This window comes from Pseudorca crassidens, chromosome 9, assembly GCF_039906515.1.
Source record: "Pseudorca crassidens isolate mPseCra1 chromosome 9, mPseCra1.hap1, whole genome shotgun sequence".
NCBI classification, from domain to species: Eukaryota; Metazoa; Chordata; class Mammalia; order Artiodactyla; family Delphinidae; genus Pseudorca; species Pseudorca crassidens.
Window position 1 is genome coordinate 65,736,286 of NC_090304.1, and position 27,025 is coordinate 65,763,310.

The 27,025-nt window shown below is 40.1% G+C and overlaps 1 protein-coding gene and 1 long non-coding RNA gene across 5 annotated transcripts in view; one reads left to right on the forward strand and one right to left on the reverse strand.

Moving 5' to 3' along the window:
• The window catches only part of CTSC (cathepsin C), a 40,676-nt gene extending 35,677 nt beyond the window's left edge, over window positions 1-4,999 (reverse strand). For all 3 annotated transcript variants that reach the window (XM_067750652.1, XM_067750651.1, XM_067750653.1), the window contains exons 1-2: window positions 4,684-4,999; window positions 2,111-2,256 (exon numbers count right to left, since the gene is read on the reverse strand). In XM_067750652.1, coding sequence (XP_067606753.1) covers window positions 2,111-2,256; window positions 4,684-4,855 — 318 coding nt within the window. In that variant the 5' untranslated portion in view covers window positions 4,856-4,999. The remainder of the gene's footprint in view (window positions 1-2,110; window positions 2,257-4,683) is intronic.
• Window positions 5,000-5,027: 28 nt separating this feature from the next.
• LOC137230717 (uncharacterized) overlaps window positions 5,028-27,025 on the forward strand; it is an 89,571-nt gene continuing 67,573 nt past the window's right edge. The window contains exon 1 of one of the 2 annotated variants that reach the window (XR_010946228.1): window positions 5,028-5,267. This is a non-coding gene — a long non-coding RNA (uncharacterized lncRNA). The remainder of the gene's footprint in view (window positions 5,268-27,025) is intronic. The other variant, XR_010946227.1, reaches the window with a different exon arrangement.

The following is a 27,025-nucleotide window of genomic DNA, read 5'->3' on the forward strand; positions in this document are numbered from 1 at the left end:
AATATACGGGTTTCCACATCTAAGGAATCAACCAACCCTGGATCACCATTTGCAGATTCAACTAACCTCGGACTGTGTATATATTTACTATAGTATTTATTATTGAAAAGAAAATCTCTGTATAAGTGGACCTACGCAGTTCAAACCTGTGTTGTTCAAGGGTCAACTGTACAAAGAAGTGTTCCGATTCCTCATTCAGCTACCAGCCATTCCCTCTGTCCCCACCATCTCCGGACTCCTATTCAAGCTGAGAGCAGACAGACTGATGGGAAAATATTACCGGAGGGAAACTGCCCTTGCCTGTTTCTGATTATGTCTCAGGTAAGTAATGGTGTCATTAGAAGTTCCACCACCAGTTTCTCCAATTCTACAGAACTGAAGAATGAAAAGTCTTCTAAGCCAAATGGGTAAAACTATGCACTCATCTATTTATATACTACACCCTATCTTGTACTTAAGTAATTTATGCAACGTATTTCTCAACTGAATTCTACTTCCTTTTCATGTTTTAAATAAATATCGATTACCTATTTTGTATCAACAAAAGGAGAAGAGGAGGCAGAGGTGGGAAAAAGGAGGGGCAAGAGGAAGAAGTGGAGGAAGGAGGAAGGTACATGGTAACAACCGTCTTGAATATTTCTTTCCTTGTGCCTCAATTCCATAGGCAATTCACTCCCCACCTGAAGGCAAAGAACTTTTGAAGGACTGTAACAGAGTACCTACAAAGGTCTACAAAGCCCTAGGCTCATCAATATGCAGACCAAGAATTATATTCAGATGGAATCACATTTATTGCATACATACTACAATTTTTAAAACTCATACAGATACTGCTATGATTTTTAAAAATACATAGTATCTAGGGGTGATATTTAAAAATATTTAATAACTGGTCTAGCATGGGCTTCAACTAATAAAACAGACTGCTGGCCCTCAATGGCCAGCATGGATGGACTGGTTCCCACCAGCTGAATATCAGACAGCCAATCCAGGTGAGGGGAGACAACATTTCCCGCCTCTCTTTTCTTTTTTCAATTAAGAAGGGGTCCTCGTAGTTAAAAAAAAAAAAAAAAAATTGGGCATTACTATTCTTAGAAATTTGGTTGGCTCAGATGTTAACAACATATCCTAGTTAGTGATTAAGCCACAACCCACATGAACGATCACAATAAATTTAGAAATTAGTCTTTTCCTGGTGCTTTGTCTTTCATCATCTTTAACAGAATCATTCCCTCACCTTCCCACAAATTCCTGTAATTGGCCAACGCTTACCAGATGTTTTAAAGGCTACCGACACTAACCCATGAAAAACTGTCTTTACTTATACTTTATTTAGAATAAGAAACAGCTAGTCTCAGGTTTGCGTATTCAATTCAGTTAAACCATTTAATACCCTGCTAATAGGAAATGTTCCAACTTCAGAAGGATATCTGGGATGGACTGCAATTTGTGCTCAAGTATTTTACCTTAGAGTGTGTCTGCAATTAGAAGCAATGTGTAAGACCATAAGAATGGACAACAGTTCTTCCCTAGTGAGAGAAGAAAACAAGCTGGGCTGGCCAGGCTACCTTCTGCTTTCATTAGCCCAAGGAGTAACTCCAAGGCTCTCCATCTCTGTCCCACTTTAGTCAAATAAATTATTCACATTAATATATTTAGTACATTATACTAGTTCAATGAGTCATTTAGGTCAATTTCTCAAAGCTAACAAACGATGATAAGAGGGACAGTATAATAACCTCAAGATAATAAAAAAAACCCTATCTTTCCAACAGATTCAGTACAAAGCCAAGTGACTAAGGCAACAATTAGAAATAAAGATGTAGTTATAAAGAAAATAAAGAATTTAGTCATACTTACCAAAATGTAAATTTAAATAGAGATGGATCATACATACTCGAATATAGATCATGTACTTTTTTTAAACCTACTGAAGTTATAATTTTAAATAAAGTGGCAAAATTACACCATCTAATTTCTTTTCAGAAAATTGGTATCCCTTCTGGTTATCTTCTTAATCTAAAATTAAAATACTGAGGGTCTCCTCATTAGAAGAGGCTTCAGTTATCAAATCATTGAAAATATGAATGTATATTCCAACAAAACTAACCTTAAAAAAGGCAAACCACTTGTAGTCATTCAACACAATCTCAAAGCCTTGATTGTAAATGATGGTGAAACGGCCAGAATTGCCAAAGTTATCATATGCCGTATCCAACTTCTTAAGGTGCACCACTACTTCTTTTTCTGGTGGTCCTAAAGAAAAGAAAATGCACAACAAAGGAAAATTATGTGGACTTCAATGGGAGGTCAAAGCTCCTCTATAATTTCCATTATTTTTAAGCTGCTTTCCTTTCATGCTACTGAATGTGGGTGGATCTGGCTTGCGAATGTATCAGAGTCCCCGTTTTGGTGCCTCCCTCTGTATAATCCCAGAGGGGTCTCAGGCAAGAATGTGAAGCAAAGGCTCAAAAGTACGTCAAGTAGCCCAGCAGGCAGAGAGACCCCAAAAAGTACAGCCACTACCTTCCCAGAGCATCCAAACACTGAAGAAATTTTTCCACTGAAGAAAAGGAGAAATGGGGTATGTTGAAAATGACCAGCAGAAATGAGAAGACAAAATGGTAATCAAAAAGTGGAAATATAAAAAGACTTGCTACCAGATCATAAGAACAAAGGAAATGATCTCTTCAGAGAAGAAATGGGATGGATATCTTTCTTCTAAATGGCTGTACAGTTCAGAACCTCAGAATCTGAATCCTTTCAAAGTATTCAGCAAACTCAAGGTTTTTATGCTATACAGCTAATTTGTGCCGAATGGAACTAAACTTTTAACCTTCAGAAAATGGGGACTCAGATCTGTGGGTGTCTTTAATTGATTAGATTAAGGTCAAAGGTATGGAATATAGGCAGAGAGGCTGCCTGAAAAGGGTTCTGCTGTGTCCAATCTGGAGGTTTCCACACTTTGGACAATTTTTCCATGTTTCAGATTAATGCTCAGAAATAGGGGATTCCATGTGACAGAACACTGCAAATCCTGATCTCCTTTCTGCTTTGGATCTCCAAGTTCAACTTTTAAAAGAGAAAATGGTTATAATGCCCAGTACTATGAAATGCCACACAGTCATTTGGAGTTGGACAGTTGAGTAAGTCTGTTTACTGACAGATGACCTGGCAATCTCTGTTCCGTTAACAAGGAAACTGCAGTTGAGAGCTTCACTCATTCTGCACAAGCCACAGTGTGGTAAAGGTTTGTGCAGAATGAGAGTGCCTTTCCTGACCCAAGACTGTGTGTTTTTTCTTCTCCCTTCACTAAATTCTTTGTCCTTGGGATAGCCATGTTATCTGAGGGCATATGGAATGTTCCAGGGTGCACTAGATATTTATTGAGAGCCTTCCATGACCCCTGGCACTGTGCTTGGCTCTGGGCATTTCAAAATATAATTATTGGCCAAAGAGGTATTAAAAAAAAACACAAAACTTTTATATACTACTGAGACAGGCTGGGACCTGGGACCCTTTGCTGAAGTGCTGCAATGCTTGCACCTGGACAAACCTCCTCCAGCAATAAAATATAAAGAAACTATATGGGACTAAAAATAACTGTGTGCATGCACAATTGGGCCCCATTATGGACAAAAAGATACAAAAAAGCAAAAAACTTAACTGCCACTTCTGAAGAGCCCTGTGCAAAAACTGGGTGTCCGGAGCAAACACTGGGTATTGCGCATGCCCCCTGCACTCAACACCCCCAGAGGGGTGGGCAAACCACCCAAGCCAGCCCTCCCCCCCCACACTGGACACACCCCATACCCTCACCCCATATAAGGAATAAGCTTGTTACTTGTTCTCACTAGCCCTGCAGGGGCCCAATAAAGCCTTGCCTGAATTTCTTGTCTGGCCTGTAGTCAGTTTCTGATTGGCGAAGGCCAAGAACTCTGGTGGGTATCACTACCCCCCCTGCAATACATGAAACTGTGTAGTGGTACCAGAAGCTTTCTCAGGTCCACATCAATATCTCTGGGTTTGGGCTTCCCTGGTGGCGCAGTGGTTGAGAGTCCGCCTGCCGATGCAGGGGACAAGGGTTCGTACCCTGGTCCGGGAAGATCCCACATGCCGCCGAGCGGCTGGGCCGGTGAGCCACGGCCGCTGAGCCTGCGCATCCGGAGCCTGTGCTCCGCAACAGGAGAGGCCACAACAGTGAGAGGCCCGCGTACCGCAAAAAAAAAAAAAAAATCTCTGGGCTTAAGGGCTCTTTCCCACAACCTAATAAAAGGAAACTAAAAGCTATATTCTCAAGAGTCTTTGAGCTCATTTTTCACTGGCACAATAAAATACTGCAGATGGGATGAGGAGATAAGATTGCACGGTCTCAACTCTTTAACAAACCAAACAAACCCCAAAACAAGAAACGGAAACCATGGGGTGGGGGAAGTTCTTGCAAAAAGTGTTGGGGGCCCGGGAATAACCAAGACCGAGCGAAGTGAGACGTCCTCAGCAGCTCCACGTTGACGTCGCTGCCCTGGAGCGGTAGAGGGCACGCCCCCCATGGACCCCAAGTCCAGCCAGGACCTCCTGGCCTCCCCCTAGCGGGGGCGCTGCAGGGAAGGGCTCAGGGACCAAAGGGAAGGAGCCCCGGGTAGGGACAGGAAGGAAGCGGGTGCAAGGGCGCCGGCGGCTTACCCATAACCGAGCAGTTGACCTCGCGCTGAGAACCGCTGCGGCCCACGTGGAAGACCCAGGTGCCCAGCAGGTCAGGGTAGGTGCAGTTGGCAGGAGTGTCGCAGTGCACGTTGCTAGCGCTGAAGAGGAGCATCAGGAGGGCGGCGAGCGGCGAGCCGGGCCAGGGACCCATGCTGGCAAGGCCCTTAGGAGAAGTGAGGAAGGCACGCGAGCCACAGCACTGAAGGCGGGGACTGAGGCCACAGCTGCTGTGCTATAGTGCCTTAAAATAGAGGTGCTGGAAACCGGCAACCCGGAGGGGGGCGGGGTCTCGGGGCCGCGGGGGCTGGGCGCCTGCCAGTGGCACCGCCCCTTAGGTAGGGGCTTCTGGAGAGCGCGCCCGTCACCTGGCGGCCATAGGACCTCAGGCCCAGAGAGCCCAGCACCAGGTTCAGGTGCCAAGGGACACCTCCAAAGAGGACTGCAGAGCCACGGCTGGTCTGTGCGCGCCCCAGACTGCGCTCCTTCGCTCCTTGAGAAGTAACAGAGAGAGAGACTAAGAGAAAAAGAGAGAGGAAGAGAGAGAGAGACGGAGAGACAGAGAGGTGAGGGGGAGGGGAGGCTAAATGTCAGAGACTGAGAGAAGCGCGGTGAGGGAGGCGGCGGGGGGGGGGGGGCGGGGGTACCGAAGGTAGGAAAAAGGCCCAGAGAAAGAGCGACCTAACTAGTGGAGCTTTCTTTTACTCGCTTGTCTTTCCCACTTCGTCCTCATTCAGTTAACTTTTATCCTCAGAACTATTTTACGTGCGACCCCGAGCCAGCCCAGCTGTTTGAGAACTGCTCTTCCTTCCGTTTTCCAAAACTTTCACTTCCTTTTGTTTGCTGGGTTTTGTCGGTTTCCTGTTAATGTTGTTTGCCTGTTATCCACTGGGGAATTCAGTTGTAGTGCAAACTTGCAGTGTTTGTGTATTAGGATTTTTTTTCCGCCCGCTAACGTTATAGGATTTAGTTGCGCGCACGCAAACACGCACAGGCACTAACGCCCTTGTTTTGCAGCTGAAAAGCAGGTGGCCCAGAGGGGAAGCAAGTCGCCCAGGGTGAGGAAGGGAGCTGGTGGGAGAATGCTGGTCTTATGAGCAGGTTCCAGGGTGTCAGTCTCATCGCCAGTAATTATAAGGTAGCACTATTTCCAGGTGCCTCCTCGTTCAGTTTAATTATCCTCCTTTTCTGTGAGAGCTCCTCTGCCTTTCCTGGCTGTTGTTGGAAGTTGGGGCTCCTTTTGTGCACAGAGCCTTTTAGGTGTCAGGCCCTGTGCAACATCAAGGACAAGTGATGAACAAGACAGACTTTTCTGTGCCCCTGCCCTCTAGGGCACGTGCATTTTGCCCTCAAAACACTGGTTACAAATAAATACTTGGATGTCCACCTTCTCCACCAGATTGTAAGCATTCAAAGGGAGCAAGTCGACATTATTCACCTTTGTCTTCCAAATTCTGGCTTGAAAATACTTAGGAAGTGTCCTGGGGTGTTAAAATAAATGTACTTAATAGCCTTATCTTGGTTTCCAGGGCGGAAAGCCAATTTTGATTTGGCAAAAGGAGTTTCCCTTGAAAGCTCATAAATGAAAATACTCTCTAATGTAGTCACAAACTGCAAAGGCAAGGGTGGAGCCAACACCCTGCTTCTAGGTTTTATTCCCTGTTACTTAGGATGAAAAGCGGAGCATATAATTAAACTAGCACACTTACTGTTTAGAGATAAACTGACAGAGTAACATTGCCTTCCTCATCTCTGGGAAAATGCGTCGTTGGTTGTTAAAACGTTAAAACTTTCACTAGATCATCAATTTTGAAGAGCTGAACAGTCAAGTTGGAAATTTCTTTGATGGCATGATCAAAGTAGCACAAACAATTGTGAAGAAAGTTGAAAACATCTCTATTCAGTTAATAAATATAAGCGAAAAGGATTTTGGAGGCCTCTTAATCTAATAGATTCATTTTACTATTGGGAAATGAAGATCCAGAGATAATAATAACTTGATGAATGTCACAGTTGCCTTATCAGATGGTCATTCAAATATCATACCTCCATTATTCATGCTAGAAAACTGTTGGTCAAGTTCCCAGCAGAACAAAGTACCTTCCTGTTGATTTATCTAGAAGTTGCATTCCTAAAAATTTGATATATTTAAAATGATATAAAATTCAGTTTATATACAAACCAGATTTTGGTACTAGTCTCAGATCATTATAAGCAGGTTTATAGAGAAGGAGCATTGCGTAGAAGTCGTTCTCAAACTGTGGTCCCAGGACCAAAATGACCAGCAGCATATGCATCTCCTTGGAATTTGCTAGAAATGCAAATTCCTGACCCCCACCCCATACCTACTGAATCAGGTCCCTGCAATCTATGTTTTAACAATCCCCTTTCAGAGGATCCTGACACAGATACAGCTTGAGTATCACTGGCTTGGAGATGAACAGCAAGGACTTGTATCACACTGCCTAAGTTTGAAGCATGGCTTTGCTACTCACCAGCTGTTTGATTTGGAGGAAGTTATTTTACTTCTTTTTGTGCCTTGGTTTTCTCATCTATAACATGCGCATAATTGTTATAGACCTATGACTACCTCCAGTTTTGAGAAGACTAAATGAGTTCATACAGATTCTACAGAGAACTGACTGACTACATTTATTATTGTGTATCTTTCTACTAGAAAACTATCCTTATTAGTTAGACAGTAGATTCCAAATCCTGTTCTCCTTTGTAATCCTAGCACCCTGAATAACTTCTGGCACACAGTAAGTTCTCATATATCCGTTGAATGAATGAATAGTATCATGGACATAAATACTTCTGTATTTCATGGTGTTTGGCAAAGAGCAGCATGATTCCCATATCCCCTGCCTGTGAATAAGTTTGAAAGCCACTGTTCAGGAATGTATATAAAAACAAAGAAGGATCAAAGAAATAGAAAAAAAATTTGACATATCAATGTAGAATGCCATTTGGTATTGTATACACCTCTGTCATTGGTAGTCAGAATAACAACCATAATAATGTCATTTATTTAGGACTTTACATTTTACCAAGGTAATTCACATATATCATCTCATTTAATTATTACACAATTGTGTGAGAAAGAGAGCACCACTTGTTCAGGTCTTGTGATGCCCTAAGTACTGTACTTTGTTTCTGTCCTTCTGATCTCCTAGGCACATGTCAAAACTCTCTCTTCTGTGACCTCATGTTCCTGAGTTCACAATTCACAGTAATTATTTGATTGACTGCCTTTTCCACTACAGTCCATGCTTCTTGACAGAAGGACTATATTATTTTTGTACCTCAAGGTTTTTGTCAGAGTTGGACAATAGCCAGTATTTACTCATTCATCCTCTCAATAAAATTTATGAAAGAAAGGAAGGAAGGCGGGAAGATAAGTGGGAAGGAAGCTCATCGTCATTTGCACGGTACATTCACATATTATGTCCATTTGATAGTAATCTCCCAGATAGTATTACTCCCATTTTACAGATAAGAAAACTGGAGCTCAGAAAGGATAAGTGATTCTTCCATGGTCAAACTGCTAGTAAGTATAGATCGGATAACCAAAAAAGGCTTCTGTTTTTAAGTTAGATTGTTAGAACGGAATTAAGCAAGTGAAACTTTATCTGCTTCTTGATAGAGTCAGATATAAAATTAAGAGAAAGATAAGTTCTACAGAAGACACATGTTGAGGCAGCTGTGAAACTAGGAATTACTGAGATAATCTCTACTATTTGATCCCTTTCTCATTTCATTATTTCCTTCTGTTAAATGAACCATGAGGACTTCTCTGGTGAAACAGTGGTTAAGAATCTGCCTGCCAATGCAGGGGACATGGGTTTGATCCCTGGTCCGGGAAGATCCCACATGCCACGGAGCAACTAAGCCCTCGCACCACAACTACTGAGCCTGTGCTCTGGAGCCTGCACGCCACAACTACTGAGCCCACGTGCCACAACTACTGAAGCCTGCATGCCCTAGAGCCCGCGCACTGCAACTGCTGAGCCCACATGCCACAACTACTGAAGCCCACATGCTCTAGGGCCCACGTGCCACAACTACTGAGCCCGTGTGCTGCAACTACTGAAGCCCACGCACCTAGAGCCTGTGCTCCACAACAACAGAAGCCCGCACACTGCAACAAAGAGTAGCCCCCACTCTCCGCAACTAGAGAAAGCCTGCGCGCAGCGACGAAGACCCAGTGCAGCCAAAAATAAAATTAATTAAATAAATAAATAAAAGAAGAAATGTGTATTTAAAAAATAAAAAATAAATAAACCATGTTTTTGAAATGAAAATTTTGAGAAGCATTACTTTTTACTGATACACCAGGATTATCCTATAGGTCACACAGAGTAAGAGCAACCCTAAAGAGCCAGTGAACTTAATGAATGTCTCTATTTTGCCCTTTTTTCACCACCACCACTCTGGTCCAATAAGCTATCATTTCTTGCTAGTCAACCAAAATTACCTTCTAATTTCATCCACTTTTTGTTGAATTCAATGTAAAAGCCAGGAACCTAAGTGTCATCCTTCACTCTTCCTTCCCCCAGGCCCCCCCCGACCCCAAGCTGATCAGCCAATGTATCATACTGAGTCTACTCTCACCATTGTTATTTTTTATTTAAATGTAAACCATATCATGATACTCCCAATATTGACATGTGGAATACTTCCCAATAGGTTACCTTTTGTATCATCTTTGAATAAAATTCTGCAAGACCCTGTACAATATGCCCAACTTCTCCCTTCATCCTCCCAGTTGTCCCAGAAACCCTTGCCTTCTGTTGGTCCTCAAACCCGCTAGATTCCTTCTGTCTCCATTACCTTTGCACTTCGCTAGTCTCTTTGCCTGAAATCATTTGTTGTTTTTCCCATGACTGCTCATTCTCACTGTATGACATTCTCACTGAAAAAGATTTTATCTCCTCTAGCCATGCTATCTGAAGTGGCCCTCTCTAGCTATTCATTTTATTAGTACTCTGTTTATTTCTATGTAAAAATTATAAATACCTGTAATTATTGCACTTTCTTGTTTATTATATATCTGCCACACTGGAACAGAAGCTCCATGAGGTTTGGGCCTTGTCTGTCTTGTTCACCACTATATTACCAGGACATAGTAGATGCTCAATAAATATTTATTAAATGTTGATTGAAACTCCTTACTCTCCAACTTTAGGAATCAGATTTATTGGAAGCAAATTTTCATGGGGCAAATGTTAAGTCACTAGATAAATTTTATATTTCTCATCTCATACTGTTCACTTTCAGAGATATTCAACTAGTATAGGGACCAACTTTTCAGCCCCAGCAACATCTGGAATTTTAAGTTTATATGCCTGTGTGGATTAGTTTGTAAGTTGTAGAAGTTGACCTAAAACTACTTCGTATGCTATCAGGAAGTCAAGTTATAAACACATGTTGGACAATAGGAAAGCTAAACCGTATCTTAGCATTTTAGTTTCAAGGTTTTGCAGTTCAATTTGACTTCCCTTATTTCTCTAGGTTATTGCTGAAAGGGAAATATGAAGTCAAACGAGGTAAATTCTAGAATAGCAAACTGTAGAGAGTCTTGGCATGAAGAGAACAAAACCAGAACAGGGTGACTGATTTAAAGGTCAAGACTATCAGTTTCTCCAAGGTGAGACAGGGCATTCCTTTTCCAAGAATCACATTACTTACCCAGGTAATGGTATGGGAATATTTAAAATATTTCATTTTAATAAGTTGAACATAAGCTGACTTACTATTTATTATTACTTTTTACTTATTTAATTGACAAGATCACACTGATTTATGCATTTCTCTCATTTTTTAAACAACCCTTAGAATTTAAAAATAGTTCAATATATAAATGAATAACTTTAGTTCATATACAATTAAGGTAACAAATTGAGTAAAAGAGCCTTCAAATTTATCATCATTTTCATTTGTTCCTAGTCCTTTTTCTAAAAGGACGTATTTATGTTTTTATTATATGATGAGATAATAATATTCAATAAATTACATTAAATATATTTTGCCATTGTGCTACAGATTTTTCCCCTGCCCCCCCTTTTTCTTTCCATCTATACCCTGCCAAGCAAGGCAACCTATGTTCCCTCCTTGGTGTGTATACTTACAAATTTTTTACTAAAATTCCCCAGCCACTTAAAATATGCATAAGGAGCAGGACACATAATGTCTAGATCCAGAATGCCATGGTTTGAATCCTGATACCACTTCTTACTGCCTGTGTGACTTTAGAAAAGCTATTTATTTTCTCTGACTCAAGTTTCCATGTTAGCAAAACTGGGATAATAATAGTACCTACCTCATAGGGTTGTAGTGAAGTTTTGACTGAGTTAAAATATGAAATACTTAGAACAGTGCTGTCACTTAGTTTCCATTCTTTCATTCTTGTCAACCTTATTTCATTCTTAACGAAATTTGTTCTTAAAAACACATAACAGAGGTTTCTTCACATCAAGAAATTGAATTCATTTTAAGGAAAATAGCTGCATGGTACTGCTAAAAAAAACACACCACAGGTCCAAAATGGCATCACATGTGCTAAAAGCCCATGATACCAAAACATAGATTTAATACCTAACTTAATTGCAGTTTTGATTTTCCCCCAAATGTAATCTTAATCAACCAGTTTGGAATTTTCTGGTTAGAACCAATGAGGTAATCTCAGCCATCTCTAGCCTACTCCTCAGAGGAAGAACAGGCAATCTGCATGATAAAACCCTTGCCAGTCCCTGCCCTCCAAAGGAGATGTCCTGGCCCAAAAGAACCTTTTTTTGTGTGTTTTTTTGCTAGTGACTTTCTTGCCCCACCCTCCTTTCTATGAAAGCCTTCCATTTTGTGCCACTTCCCAGAACTCTCTTCTATTTACTAGATGTGGTGCTGCCAGATTCATGAATCCTTAAATAAAGCCAGTCGGGTCTTCAAATCTACTCAGTTTGTTGCAGGAAGGGGGACTGCTTCCAGAGCTCAAGAGTGGGCTCTTGTCTAACACTGGGAACTGAATTGTCCAAAGATACAGACGTGCTGACAAAGCAAGAGACTTCATTGGAAAGGGGCTTGTTGCAGAGCAGCAGGGTAAGGAAACCCAGGAGAACTGCTCTGCCACATGACTCGAACTCAGATGTTATGGTAATGGGGTTAGTTTCCGGGTTGTCTCTGGCCAGTCATCTTGCTTGGCCTGTATTTGGCTTGACTCAGGGTCCTGCCTGGTGGCATGTGCATCTTTCAGCCAAGATGGATTCCAGCGAGAAGGACTCTGGGAGGTTGCTCATCTCCTCCCTCTTTTGGCCCCTCCCAAATTCTCCCATTAGTTTTCAGCGGCAGCACTGTGTTCCTTATCCGGACCTCCTATCCTGAGACAACTCAGGCAAGCAGACCTGGCCAAGGCAGGTGGTTTCTGTTAACAGTTCCCTAACAGGTTGAATTTTGTTTTTAAGCAATACTTAAGGCATGTAACAAATCTAAGTATTATTAAATGGGCACTTGGGTTGTTTCCAGGTATTTTAGCATTATTATTTTTTGCCATTGCAAACAATATTGCAGTAAGAATTTTTGAGTATACATCCTTTCTACAGCTGCTATTCTTTCCATAGGAAAGTGACAACCATGTCCCTTCCTTATAAGCTTACTTTCTTTCCTGAGTTGTTTTAAATCTTTTAAATTGTTGTAAATTTAAATTTTGGTATTTTAAGTTGTTTTAAATTGGTTGAAATGTTTTAAATAACTGTCATTTAATTTTAAATTTGTATCTTGGAAGCACCTAAGGTCTGCTTTTGTATATGGTATCATACAGGTCTTTTTATTTAGGCAGTGGTAGCGGTGCCGTTTATAAAATAAACCTTATTTTCCCTCTAAATTTAAACACCAAATTTGAATATATTCAGTTCCTGTAAGTACTGGAATATTTTGTTTTGTTTTACTGATTGATTTTAAAGTAAGTTCGCTTCCTGTTCTTCTTTTACATATTTTTCTCAGCTCCCACTCTGTATCAATTTAAAATTGTATGTTTTGGCTACCCCTCTACTATTTCTTTTAACTTTTTATTTTATATTGGAGTATAGCCAATTAACAATGTTTTGATAGTTTCAGGTGCACAGCAAAGTAACTCAACCATACATATACATGTGTCCATTCTCCCCTAGACTCCCCTCCTATCCAGGCTGCCACATAACATTGAGGAGAGTTCCCTGTGCTATACAGTAGGTCCTTGTTGGTTATCCTTTTTAAATATAGCAGGGTATACATGTCAGTCCCAAACTCCCTAACTATCCCTTTTCTCCACTCTTGCCCCCCTGGTAATCATAAGTCCATTCTCTAAGTATGTGAGTCCATTTCTGTTTTGTAAATATGTTCATTTGTATCATTAAAGATTCCACATATAAGCGATATCATATATTTCTCTTTCTCTGTCTGACTTACTTCACTCAGTATGACAGTCTCTAGGTCCACCCATGTTGCTGCAAATGGCATTATTTCATTCTTTTGTTATGGCTGAGTAATATACCATTGTATATATGTACCACATCTTCTTTATCCATTCCTCTGTTGACAGACATTTAGGTTGCTTCCATGTCTTGCCTATTGTAAACAGTGCTGCAATGAATATTGGGGTGCATGTATGTTTTCAGACCATGTTTTTCTCCAGACATATGCCCAGGAGTGGGATTGCAGGGTCATGTGATAGCTCTATTTTTAGTTTTTTAAGGAACCTCCATACTGTTCTCCATAGTGACTGTACCAATTTACATTCCCACCAACAGTGTAGGAGGGTTCCCTTCTCTCCACACCCTCTCCAGCATTTATTGTTTGTGGATTTTTTGATGATAGCCATTTTGACTGGTGTGAGGTGATATCTCATTGTAGTTTTGATTTGCATTTCTCTAATCATTAGCAATGTTGAATATCTCTTCATGTGCCTCTTGGCCATTTTTATGTCTTCCTTGGAAAAATGTCTGTTTAGGTCTTCTACCCATTGTTTGATTGGGTTGTTTGTTTTGATGATATTACCTCCTGAGCTGTTTGTAAAATTTGGAGACTAATCCCTTATCGGTCACATCATTTGCAAATACTTTCTCCCAATTTGTGGGTTGTCTTTTCATTTTGTTTATGGTTTCCTTTGCTGTGCAAAAGCTTTTGAGTTTAATTAGGTTCCATTTGTTTATTTTTGTTTTTATTTCCATTACTCTGAGAGACAGATTGGAAAAGATATTGCTGCAATTTATGTCAGAGAGTGTTCTACCTGTGTTTTCCTCTAGGAGTTTTATAGTGTCTGGTCTCACATTTAAGGTCTTTAATCCATTTTGAGCTTATTTTTGTGTGTGGTGTTAAAGAATGATCTAATTTCATTTTTTTACATGTAGCTGTCTAGTTTTCCTAGCACCATTTGTTGAAGAGACTATCTTTCCACCATTGTATAGTCTTGCATACTTTGTCGTAGATTAATTGACCATTGGTACGTGGGTTTATTTCTGGGCTTTCTATCCTGTTCCATTGACCTATAGTTCTGTTTTTGTGCCAGTACCATACTCTTTTGATGACTATAGCTTTGTAGTATAGTCTGAAGTCAGGGAGCCTGATTCCTCCGGGTCCATTTTTCTTTCACCAGATTGCTTTGGATATTCGGGGTCTTTTGTGTCTCCATACAAATTTAAGATTTTTTGTTCTAGTTCTGTGAAAAATGCCATTAGTAATTTGATAGGAATTGCATTGAATCTGTAGATTGCTTTGGGTAGTATAGTCATTTTGATAATATTTATTCTTCCAATCCAAGAACATGGTATATATTTCCATCTGTTTGTGTCTTCTTCAATTTCTTTCATCAGTGTCTTATACTTTTCAGAGTACAGGTCTTTCGTCTCCTTAGATAGGTTTATTCCTAGGTATTTTATTCTTTTTGATGCAGTGGTAAATGGGATTGTTTCTTGAATTTCTCTTTCTGATCTTTCATTGTTAGTGTATAGTAATGCAACAGATTTCTGTGTATTAGTTTTGTAGCCTGCAACTTTACCAAATCCATTGATGAGCTCTAGTAGTTTTCTGGTAGTGTCTTTACAATTTTCGATGTATAGTATCATGTCATCTGCAAACAGTGACAGTTTTACTTCTTTTCCAATTTGGATTCGTTTTATTTCTTTTTCTTCTCTGATTGCCATAGCTAGGACTTCCAAAAGTATGTTGAATAAAAGTAGTGGGAGTGGGCATCCTTGTCCTGTTCCTGATCTTAGAGGAAATGCCTTCAACTTTTCACTGTTGAGTATGATGCTAGCTGTAGGTTTGTCATATATGACCTTTATTATGTTGAGGTAGGTTCCCTCTGTGTCCACTTTCTGGAGAGTTTTTATCGTAAATGGGTGTTGAATTTTGTCAAAAGCTTTTTATGCATCTATTGAGATGACCATATGGTTTTTATTCTTCAAGTTGTTGATGTGATATATCACACTGATTGATTTGCAGATATTGAAAAATCCTTGCATCTCTGGGATAAATCCCAGTTGATCATGGTGTATGATCCTTTTAATAAATTATTGGATTTTAGTTGCTAGTATTTTGTTGAGGATTTTTGTGTCTGTGTTCATCAGTGATACTGGTCTGTAATTTTTTTTTATGGTATTGTCTGGTTTTTGTATCAGGATGATGGTGGCCTCATAGAATGAGTTTGGGAGTTTTCCTTCCTCTGGAAATTTGGAACAGTTTCAGAAGGATGGGTGTTAGCTCTTCTCTAAATGTTTGATAGAATTCACCTGTGAAGCCATCATGACCTGGACTTCTGTTTGTTGGGAGTTTTTAAATTTCAGTTTCAATTTCAGTGCTTGTGATTGGTCTCTTCATATTTTCTAATTCTTCCTGGTTCAATCTTAGGAGATTGTACCTTTCTAAGAACATGTCCTTTTCTTTCAGGTTGTCCATTTTATTGGCATACAGTTGCATATAGTAGTCTCTTATGATCCTTTGTATTTCTGTGATGTCAGTTGTAACTTCTCCTTTTTCATTTCTAATTTTATTGATTTGAGTCCTCTCCCTTTTTTTTTGATGATTCTGGTTAAAGGTTTATCAATTTTATTTATCTTTTCAAAGAACCAGCTTTTAGTTTCATTGATCTTTGCTATTGTCTTCTTTGTCTCTGTTTCATTTATTTCTGTTCTGATCTTTATGATTTCTTTCCTTCTACTAACTTTAGTTTTTGTTTGTTCTTTGTTCTCTAGTTGCTTTAGGTGTAAGGTTAGGTTGTTTATTTGAGGTTTTTCTTGTTTCCTGAGGTAAGATTGTATTGCTATAAACTTTCCTCTTAGAACTGCTTTTGCTGTATTACATAGGTTTTGGATTGTTGTGCTTTCATTTTCATTTGTCTCCAGGTATTTTTTGACTTCCTCTTTGATTTCTTCAGTGATCCATTGGTTATTTAGTAGCATATTGTTTACCCTCCGCTTGTTTGTGTTTTTTATAGTTTTTTTCTTGTAGTTTATTTCTCATCTCATAGCATTGTGGTTGGAAAAGATGCTTGATACTATTTCAATTTTCTTAAATTTACTGAGGCTCGCTTTGTGGCCCAGGATGTGGTCAGTCATGGAGAACATTCCGTGTGTACTTGAGAAGAATGTGTGTTCTGCTTTTGGATGGAGTGCTCTATAAATATCAATTAAATCCATCTGGTCTAATGTGTCATCTAAGACCTGTGTTTCCTTATTGATTTTCTGTCTGGATGATCTGTCCATTGATGAAAGTGGGGTGTTAAAGTCCCCCACTATCATTGTGTTACTGTAGATTTCTCCCTTTATGCCTGTTAGTGTTTGCCTTATGTATTGAGGTGCTCCTATGTTGGGTGCCTATTATGTTTACAATTGTTATATCTTCTGCTTGGATTGGTCCCTTGATTATTATGTAGTGTCCTTCTTTGTCTCTTGTAACAATCTTTATTTTTAAGTCTGTTTTTTCTGATATGACTATTGCTACTCCAGCTTTCTTTTGATTTCCATATGCATGGAATACCTTCTTCCATCCCCTCACTTTCAGTTTGTATGTGTCCCTAGGTCTGAGGTGGGTTTCTTATAGACAGCATATATACGGGTCTTGTCTTCGTATCCATTCAGCCAGTCTGTGTCTTTTGGTTGGCTCCTTTAATCCACTTACATTTAAGGTAATTATCAATATGTGTGTTCCTATTGCAATCTTCTTAATTGTTTTGGGGTTTTTTGGTAGATCTTTTTTCTTTCCTTCCTCTTTTGTTCTCTTCTCTTGTGGTTTGATTACCATCTTTAGTGTTACGTTTGGGTTGCTTTTTCTTTTTTGTGTGTGTATCTATTGTAGTTTTGGGGTTTGCTGTTCCCCTGTGGTTTCAATATAGCAATCTATATATGTATAGGGTTGTTTTCAGTTGCTAAGTCTCTTTCCTTCCTAGAGGAGTTCCTTTAGCATTTGTTGCAAAGCTGGTCTGCTAGTACTGAATTCTCTTAGCTTTCGCTTGTTTGTAAAACTTTTCATTTCTCTGTTAAATCTGAATGAGAGCCTTGCTGGGTAGAGTAGAGTATTCTTGGTTGCAGGTTCTTCCCTTCCATCACTTTAAATATATCATGCCATGCCCTTCTGGCTTGCAGAGTTTCTGCTGAAAGATCAGCTGTTAACCTTATGGGGGTTCCCTTGTATGTTATTTTTCCCTTGTTGCTTTCAATAATTTTTCTTTGTCTTTAATGTTTGTCAATTTGATTACTATGTATCTTGGCATGTTTCTCCTTGGGTTTAACCTGCCTGGGACTCTCTGTGCTTCCTGGACTTGGGTGGCTATTTCCTTTCCCATGTTAGGGAAGTTTTCGACTATAATCTCTTCATATATTTTCTTGGGTCCTTTCTCTCTCTCTTCTCCTTCTGGGACTCCTAGAATGCGAATGTTGTTGCGTTTAGTTTTGTCCCAGAGGTCTCTGAGACTGTCTTCATTTCTTTTCATTCTTTATTCTGTTCTGCGGCAGTGATTTCCACCATTCTGTCTTCCAGGTCACTTATCCGTTCTTCTGCCTCAGTTATTCTGCTATTGATTCCTTCTAGTGTAGTTTTCATTTCAGTTATTGTATTGTTCATCTCTGTCTGTTTGTTCTTTAATTCTTCTAGGTCTTTGTTAAACATTTCTTGCATCTTCTTGATCTTTTCCTCCATTCTTTTTCCAAGGTCCTGGATCATCTTCACTATCATTATTCTGAAATCTTTTTCTGGAACGTTGCCTATCTCCACTTCATTTAGTTGTTTTTCTGGGGTTTTATCTTGTTCCTTCATGTGGGACATAATCGTCTGCCTTTTCATTTTGTCTGTCTTTCTGTGATTGTGGTTTTTATGCTGCAGGCTGCAGGATTGTAGTACTTCTTGCTTCTGCTGTCTGCCCTCTGGTGGTTGAGGCTATCTAAGAGGGTTGTGCAAGCTTCCTGATGGGAGGGATTGGTGGGTATTGCTCTGGTGGGCAGAGCTCAGTAAAACTTTAATCGTCTTGTCTGCTGATGGGTGGGGCTGTCTTCCCTCCTTGTTGGTTGTTTAGCCTGACGTGACCCAGCACTGCAGCCTACAGGCTCTTTGGTGGGGCTAATGCTGGACTCCAGGAGGGCTCACGCCAAGGAATACTTCCCAGAACTGCTGCTGCCCATGTCCTTGTCCCCGCGGTGAGCCACAGCCACCCCCCGCCTCTGCAGGAGACCCTCCAACACTGGCAGGTAGGTCTGGTTCACCCTCCTATGCGGCACTGTTTCTTCCCCCTGGGTCCTGGTGCACACAAGATTTTGTGTGTGCCCTCCAAGAGTAGAGTCTCAGTTTCCCCCAGTCCTGTCGAAGTCTCACAATCAAATCCCGCTGGCCTTCAAAGTCTGATTCTCTGGGGATTCCTCCTCCCATTGCCAGACCCCCTAGTTGGGAAGCCTGACGTGGGGCTCAATACCTTCACTCCAGTGGGTAGACTTCTGTGGTATAAGTTTTCTCCAGTTTGTGAGTCACCCACCCAGAAGTTATAGGATTTGATTTTATCGTGATTTTGCCCCTTCCGCCATCACATTGCAGCTTCTCCTTTGGCTTTGGATGTGGGGTATCTTTTTTTGGTGAGTTTCAGTGTCTTCCTGTTGATGATTGTTCAGCAGTTATTTGTGATTCCAGTTCTCTCGCAAGAAGGAGTGAGTGCACGTCCTTCTACTCTGAAATCTTGAACCAATCTCCTCTCTACTGTTTTTTTAACTTAATGGAACATTCATTGAAATTAAATTTGGGATATTACTTTCAAGTAACCAGTTTTGGATATATTCATCCATCTGAACATTTTTGTTTATTGTTTAACCGATTTCATCTTTTATTTGGAAAACTTTTTTGTTCCTACTTTATCTGGTTCGTTTTATTTTTCTTTTCTTAATTTTGTTAGTATGAGTCCTTAGCACCTAATTTTCAGTCTTTTCCTTTAATAATAAAGGTGTATTAGCCTCACAGTTTTCTTCTGAGGCAAGTTTTAACTGTATCCCACAAGTTATTACTTGATATACTTTTTTTATCCTTGTAATTTAAAGAGTTTATAATTTAGGTTTGATTTCCAGTTGATTACATAGGTTATTTAGGAGTTCATTTCTTATTTTACCTAGTTATATTAGTTTGTTTTCTTCTTTTTATTAGATTATGTTTGAAGAATATGGCATGTATAATATCAGCATTTAAAATTTTATTAATAATGTCTTTCTGGCTTAATGTATGGCTGAGTTTTATAAAAGAAACATTTAAAAATTACATTTTCTCTACTCAAAAGAACTTTGATATACACTCAAAGTGATTAAGTCACTCTATGACCATGCTTAATTTTTTGTCTATTACATGTTTCGATTCTAAAAGATCAATTGAAATATCTCAAGATAAATTTATTCTAATAAACTTCTCGTTTATCTCTTTTGTTCTTAATGTTTTAATTGCATTGTTATTTGGTACATTTCCATGTAAGCATATTTTATCTACTTTGAAACCTATGCTTTTTGCCTATTCATAGGTGTCCCACAATAGCCCTCTCCTCTTAGAAATTCTACTTAGGCCTGCAACCTCAAAAGTACCTTTTCCTACTTGCCTCTCTGGGTGTTGTCTTGTTTCAAGACCTAGTTAAGATTAAGTTTAGAGGGAGAGAATGCTTGAAATGCAAATTCACACTGCTATTAGGTGTTTCAGTCTTTTCATTTAATATATTTTTTCCTCCCTGATTTTTATGATTTTAACAGGCCTTCTCAACAGTGTAGAATACAGAATACTGACGAGTATTAGTAGTGAACTAAGAAGAACAGATATATTAAATGAAAAGTGAGGACATGGAGAGAGGCAAAATGTGCAGATGTAATTACTTGTTACGATAACAGTTACCATTTATTGAATGTCTACTATGTGTAGGCACTATGTACATGTGCACACTTTTCCCTACAGCTGCACATAAGGTAGGTATTATTCACTTCAATTTAGAAATGAAAAAGTATTTAGAAAAGAGAGATTAAGTATCGTGGTAAATATCATACTTCTTAAGTGGCTGAGCTAGAAAGCTTGGCTGATTCCCAAAGTCTGTCTGAGTCCCAGTGCCCAGTTCTTCCCACTGTACCACACTACCTTACTTATATGCAGACTTAAGGGGATATTCTGAATAAATAGTTGTCCATAAATAAAAACCATAATATTTCCTTAACTATAGAAACTGTATTTATTTAATAAATATATATTCAACATGGTACTAATGTTGCAGCCACAAAGTAAGAGGAAATGATGGTAGAGTAGGTGTTTTGGGAAGAAAGTAAAGACACATGGAGACATGTATTTCAAGTAGCTGTGGGATGTCAGAATGGAGATATCTAGTAATAAGCTGGAAATATTGCTTACTCTGGGAAGGGGTCATTCAGTCATTCAGATCAATAAAACAGATATTTATTGAGCATCTACTCTATTCAGGGCATAGACAGGCATTGAGAATAGCTGCAAGGATATTCAGACTACTTCAGGTATTGGCTGAATACAGTGTTTATTAGTCCTCACCAAATAAATGAGAGTTGACCTGGGAGTAGAGGTCACCCAAAGCAAGCCCATAAAACACAGGGGAAAGTGGAGGAAAGAGGTTGAAGACAGCTTAACAATCAGCAAAAATGTAACGGCTAAGCTAAAGAGCAGGAGTTCATGAAGGAAAAGTTAAGAGAATCAGAAGGAGGACGAAGAAGTTAATACTATGTTGAAAGCAAGGAAGAGGAAATTTTGAGTGTCTAAAATTTGAAGAATGAGTTTTTGTTTCAACCATCCCCAAGTCAGAACCAATTTTAGCTTCTACTTCCAGGACCACATGCCAAATTGGTGTTCTGTTTCTTGGGTTCAGGGCAGAGACCCCAGCTCTTTGCAAAACTGATCAGAAACCTGGTGTTGACAGTCCTGAAATCCTCTAGAGAACTGAGAGCTACCTGAGACTGCAGCATGGCCATTCCTGATGGATATTACTACAAAAATTGGCTCATATTTTGTGGTTCTAAGATATAGATTGAATAGCATCTTGAACCTGTCCTATTGCATTACACCAGTATACCACAATGTGGCACATGCTGAGAGTTGCCTTAAAAAATAAATTTCTCGAGCGGACTGGGGTTGGCGTGAACACAGCCTGCAGGGGGTTAGTGCACCACGGCTACCCAGGAGGGAGTCCGGGGAAAGGTCGGGACCTGCCGAAGAGGCAAGAGACTTTTTCTTCCCTCTTTGTTTCCTGCTGCATGAGGAGAGGGGATTAAGAAAGCTGCTTAAAGGAGCTCCAGAGACAGGCCGCGAGCCGCAGCTAAAAGCGCGGACCACAGAGCCGGGCATGAGACGCTATGGCTGCTGCTGCCGCCACCAAGAAGCCTGTGTGCAAGCACAGGTCACTATCCACACCCCCCTTCCGGGGAGCCTGTGCAGCCTGCCACTGCCAGGGTCCCGGGATCCAGCGACAACTACCCCGGAAGAACGCATGGCACACCTCAGGCTGGTGCAACGTTACGCTGGCCTCTGCCACCACAGGCTCGCCTGCACTCTGTACCCCTCCCTCCCCCCCGGGCCTGAGTGAGCCAGAGCCCCAGAATCAGCGGCTCCGTTAACCCCGTCCTGTCTGAGTGAAGAACAGACGCCCTCTGGCGACCTACATGCAGAGGCGGGTCCAAATCCAAAGCTGAGCTCCGGGAGCTGTGTGAACAAAGAAGAGAAAGGGAACTCTCTCCCAGCAGCCTCAGAAGCAGCGGATTAAAGCTCCACAATCAACTTGATGTACCCTGCATCTGTGGAATACCTGAACAGACAACGAATCATCCCAAATTGAGGAGGTGGACTTTGAGAGCAAGATTCATTATTTTTTCCCCTTTTCCTCTTTTTTGTGAGTGTGTATGTGTATGTTTCTGTGTGAGATTTTGTCTACATAGCTTTGCTTTCACCATTTGCCCTAGGGTTCTATCCATCCGTTTTTTATTTTTGTACTTGTAAAAAAATTTTTTTCTTAATAATTATTTTTGATTTTCATAACTTTATTTTATCTTTATTTATTTTATTTTATCCTCTTTCTTTCTATTTTTTCTCCCTTTTATTCTGAGCCGTGTGGATGAAAGGCTCTTGGTGCTGCAGCCAGGAGTCAGAGCTGTGCCTCTGAGTTGGGAGAGCCAACTTAAGGACACTGGTCCACAAGACACCTCCCAGCTCCACATAATATCAAACAGTGAAAATCTCCCAGAGATCTCCATCTCAACACCAACACCCAGCTTCACTCAATGACCAGCAAGCTACAGTGCTGGACACCCTATGCCAAACAACTAGCAGGACAGGAACACAACCCCACCCATTAACAGATAGGCTGCATAGAATCATAAGTCCACAGACACCCCAAAACACACCACCAGACGTGGACCTGCCCACCAGAAAGACAAGATCCAGCCTCATCCACCAGAACACAGGCACTAGTCCCCTCCACCAGGAAGCCTACACAACCCACTGAACCAACCTTAGCCACTGGTGACAGACACCAAAAACAACGGGAACTATGAACCTGGAGCCTGCGAAAAGGAGACCCCAAACACAGTAAGATAAGCAAAATGAGAAGACAGAAAAACACACAGCAGATGAAGAAGCAAGATAAAAACCCACCAGACCTAATAAATGAAGAGGAAATAGGCAGTCTACCTGAAGAAGACTTCAGAATAATGATAGTAAAGATGATCCAAAATCTTGGAAACAATAGAGAAAATGCAAGAAATATTTAACAAGGACCTAGAAGAACTAAAGATGAAACAAGCAACGATGAACAACAAAATAAATGAAGTTAAAAATACTCTAGAAGGGATCAGTAGCAGAATAACTGAGGCAGAAGAATGGATAAGTGACCTGGAAGATAAAATAGTGGAAATAACTACTGCAGAGCAGAATAAAGGAAAAAGAATGAAAAGAACTGAGGACAGTCTCAGAGACCTCTGGGACAACATTAAATGCACCAACATTCGAATTATAGGGGTTCCAGAAGAAGAAGAGAAAAAGAAAGGGACTGAGAAAATATTTGAAGAGATTATAGTTGAAAACTTCCCTAATATGGGAAAGGAAATAGTTAATCAAGTCCAGGAAGCACAGAGAGCCCCATACAGGATAAATCCAAGGAGAAACATGACAAGACACATATTAATCAAACTGTCAAAAATTACATACAAAGAAAACATATTAAAAGCAGCAAGGGGAAAAAAAAAACAAATAACACACAAGCGAATCCCCATAAGGTTAACAGCTGATCTTTCAGCAGAAACTCTGCAAGCCAGAAGGGACTGGCAGGACATATTTAGAGTGATGAAGGAGAAAAATCTACAACCAAGATTACGCTACCCAGTAAGGATCACATTTAGATTTTTTTTCGTTTTTATTTTTGTGGTACGCGGGCCTCTCACTGTTGTGGCCTCTCCCGTTGCGGGGCACAGGCTCCGGATGTGCAGGCTCAGCAGCCATGGCTCACGGGCCTAGCCACTCCGTGGCAAGTGGGATCTTCCTGGTCCGGGGTACGAACCCCGTGTCCCGTGCCTCAGCAGGCGGACTCTCAACCACTGCGCCACCAGGGAAGCCCTCATTCAGATTTGATGGAGAAATTAAAACCTTTACAGACAAGCAAAAGCTGAGAGAGTTCAGCACCACCAAACCAGCTTTACAACAAATGCTAAAGGATCTTCTCTAGGCAAGGAACACTAGAGAAGGAAAAGAGCTACAATAACAAACCCAAAACAATTAAGAAAATGGGAATAGGAACATACATATCTGTAATTACCTTAAATGTAAATGGATTAAATTCTCCCACCAAAAGATACAGACTGGCTGAATGGATATAAAAACAAGACCCATATATATGCTGTCTACAAGAGACCCACTTCAGACCTAGAGTCACATACAGACAAAGTGAGGGCATGGAAAAAGATATTTCATGCAAATGGAAACCAAAAGAAAGCTGGAGTAGCAATTCTCACATCAGACAAAATAGACTTTAAAATAAAGACTATTAGGGCTTCCGTGGTGACGCAGCGGTTGGGAGTCCGACTGCCGATGCAGGGGGCATGGGTTCGTGCCCTGGTCTGGGAGGATCCCACGTGCTGCGGAGCGGCTGGGTGCGTGGGCCATGGCCGCTGGGCCTGCGCGTCTGGAGCCTGTGCTCTGCAGCGGGAGGGGCTGCAGCAGTGAGAGGCCCACGTACTGCAAAAAAGAAAGAAAGAAAGAAAGAAAGAAAGATAAAATAAAGACTATTAGAAGAGACAAAGAAGGACACTACATAATGATCAAGGGATCTATCCAAGAAGAAGATATAACAATTGTAAATATTTATGCACCCAACATAGGAGCACCTCAATACATAAGGCAAATACTAACAGCCATAAAAGGGGAAATCAACAGTAACACAGTCATAGTAGGGGACTTTAACACACCACTTTCACCAATGGAAAGATCATCCAAAATGAAAATAAATAAGGAAACACAAGCTTTAAATGATACATTAAACAAGATGGACATAATTGATATTTATAGGACATTCCATCCAAAAACAACAGAATACACATTTTTCTCAAGTGCTCATGGAACATTCTCCAGGATAGATCATATCTTGGGTCACAAATCAAGCCTTGGTAAATTTAAGAAAATTGAAATTGTATCAAGTATCTTTTCCGACCACAACACCATGAGACTAGATATCAATTACAGGAAAAGACCTGTAAAAAATACAAACACATAGAGGGTAAACAATACACTACTTAATAACAAAGTGATCACTGAAGAAATCAAAGAGGAAATCAACAAATACCTAGAAACAAATGACAATGGAGACACGACGACCCAAAACCTATGGGATGCAGCAAAAGCAGTTCTAAGAGGGAAGTTTATAGCAATACAATTCTACCTTAAGAAACAGGAAACATCTCGAATAAACAACCTAACCTTGCACCTAAAGCAATTAGAGAAAGAATAACAAAAATAACCCCAAAATTAGCAAAAGAAAAGAAATCATAAAGATCAGATAAGAAATGAAGGAAACGATAGCAAAGATCAATAAAACTAAAAGCTGTTTCTTTTAGAAGATAAACAAATTGATAAACCATTAGCGAGACTCATCAAGAAAAAAAGGGAGAAGACTCAAATCAATAGAATTAGAAATGAAAAAGGAGAAGTAACAACTGACACTGCAGAAATACAAAAGATCATGAGAGATTACTACAGGCAACTCTATGCCAATGAAATGGACAACCTGGAAGAAATGGACAAATTCTTAGAAATGCACAACCTGCCAAGACTGAATCAGGAAGAAATAGAAAATATGAACAGACCACTCACAAGCACTGAAATTGAAACTGTGATTAAAAATCTTCCAACAAACAAAAGCCCAGGACCAGATGGCTTCACAGGTGAATTCTATCAAACATTTAGAGAAGAGCTATCACCTATCCTTCTCAGACTCCTCCAAAATATAGCAGAGGGAGGAACACTCCCAAACTCATTCTACGAGGCCACCATCACCCTGATACCAAAACCAGACAAGGATGTCACAAAGAAAGAAAACTACAGGCTAATATCACTGATGAACATAGATGCAAAACTCCTCAACAAAATACTAGGAAACAGAATCCAACAGCGCATTAAAAGGATCGTACACCATGATCAAGTGGGGTTTATACCAGGAATGCAAGGATTCTTCAATATACAGAAATCAATTGACGTGATACACCATAGTAACAGATTGAAGGAGAAAAATCATATGGTCATCTCAATAGATGCAGAGAAAGCTTTTGACAAAATTCAACACCCATTTATGATAAAAACCCTCCAGAAAGTAGTCATAGAGGGAACTTTCCTCAACATAATAAAGGCCATATATGACAAACCCACAGCCAACATCGTCCTCAATGTTGAAAAACTGAATAAACTGAATAAACCTACCTAAGGAGACAAAAGACCTGTATGCAGAAAATTATAAGACACTGATGAAACAAATTAAAGATGATACAAATAGATGGAGAGATATACCATGTTCTTGGATTGGAAGAATCAACATTGTCAAAATGACTCTACTACCCAAAGCACTCTACAGATTCAATGCAATCCTGATTAAACTACCAATGGCATTTTTCACAGAACTAGAACAAAAAATTTCACAATTTGTATGGAAACACAAAAGACCCCGAATAGCCAAAGCAGTCTTGAGAAGGAAAAATGGAGCTGGAGGAATCAGGCTCCCTGACTTCAGACTATACTACAAAGCTACAGTAATTAAGACAGTATGGTACTGGCACAAAAACAGAAATATATCAATGGAACAGGATAGAAAGCCCAGAGATAAACCCACGCACATATGGTCACCTTATCTTTGGTAAAGGAGGCAGGAATGTACAGTGGAGAAAGGACAGCCTCTTCAATAAGTGGTGCTGGGATAAGTGGACAGGTACATGTTCATGATTAGAACACTCCCTAAAACCATACACAAAAATAAGCTCAAAATGGATTAAAGACCTAAATGTAAGGACAGAAACTCTCAGACTCTTAGAGGAAAACATAGGCAGAACACTCTATGACATAAATCACAGCAAGATCCTTTTTGACCCACCTCCTAGAGAAATGGAAATAAAAACAAAAACAAATGGGACCTAATGAAACTTCAAAGCTTTTGCACAGCAAAGGAAACCATAAACAAGACCAAAAGGCACCCTTCAGAATGGGAGAAAATATTTGCAAATGAAGCAACTGACAAAGGATTAATCTCCAAAATTTACAAGCAGCTCATGCAGCTCAATAACAAAAAAACAAACAACCCAATCCA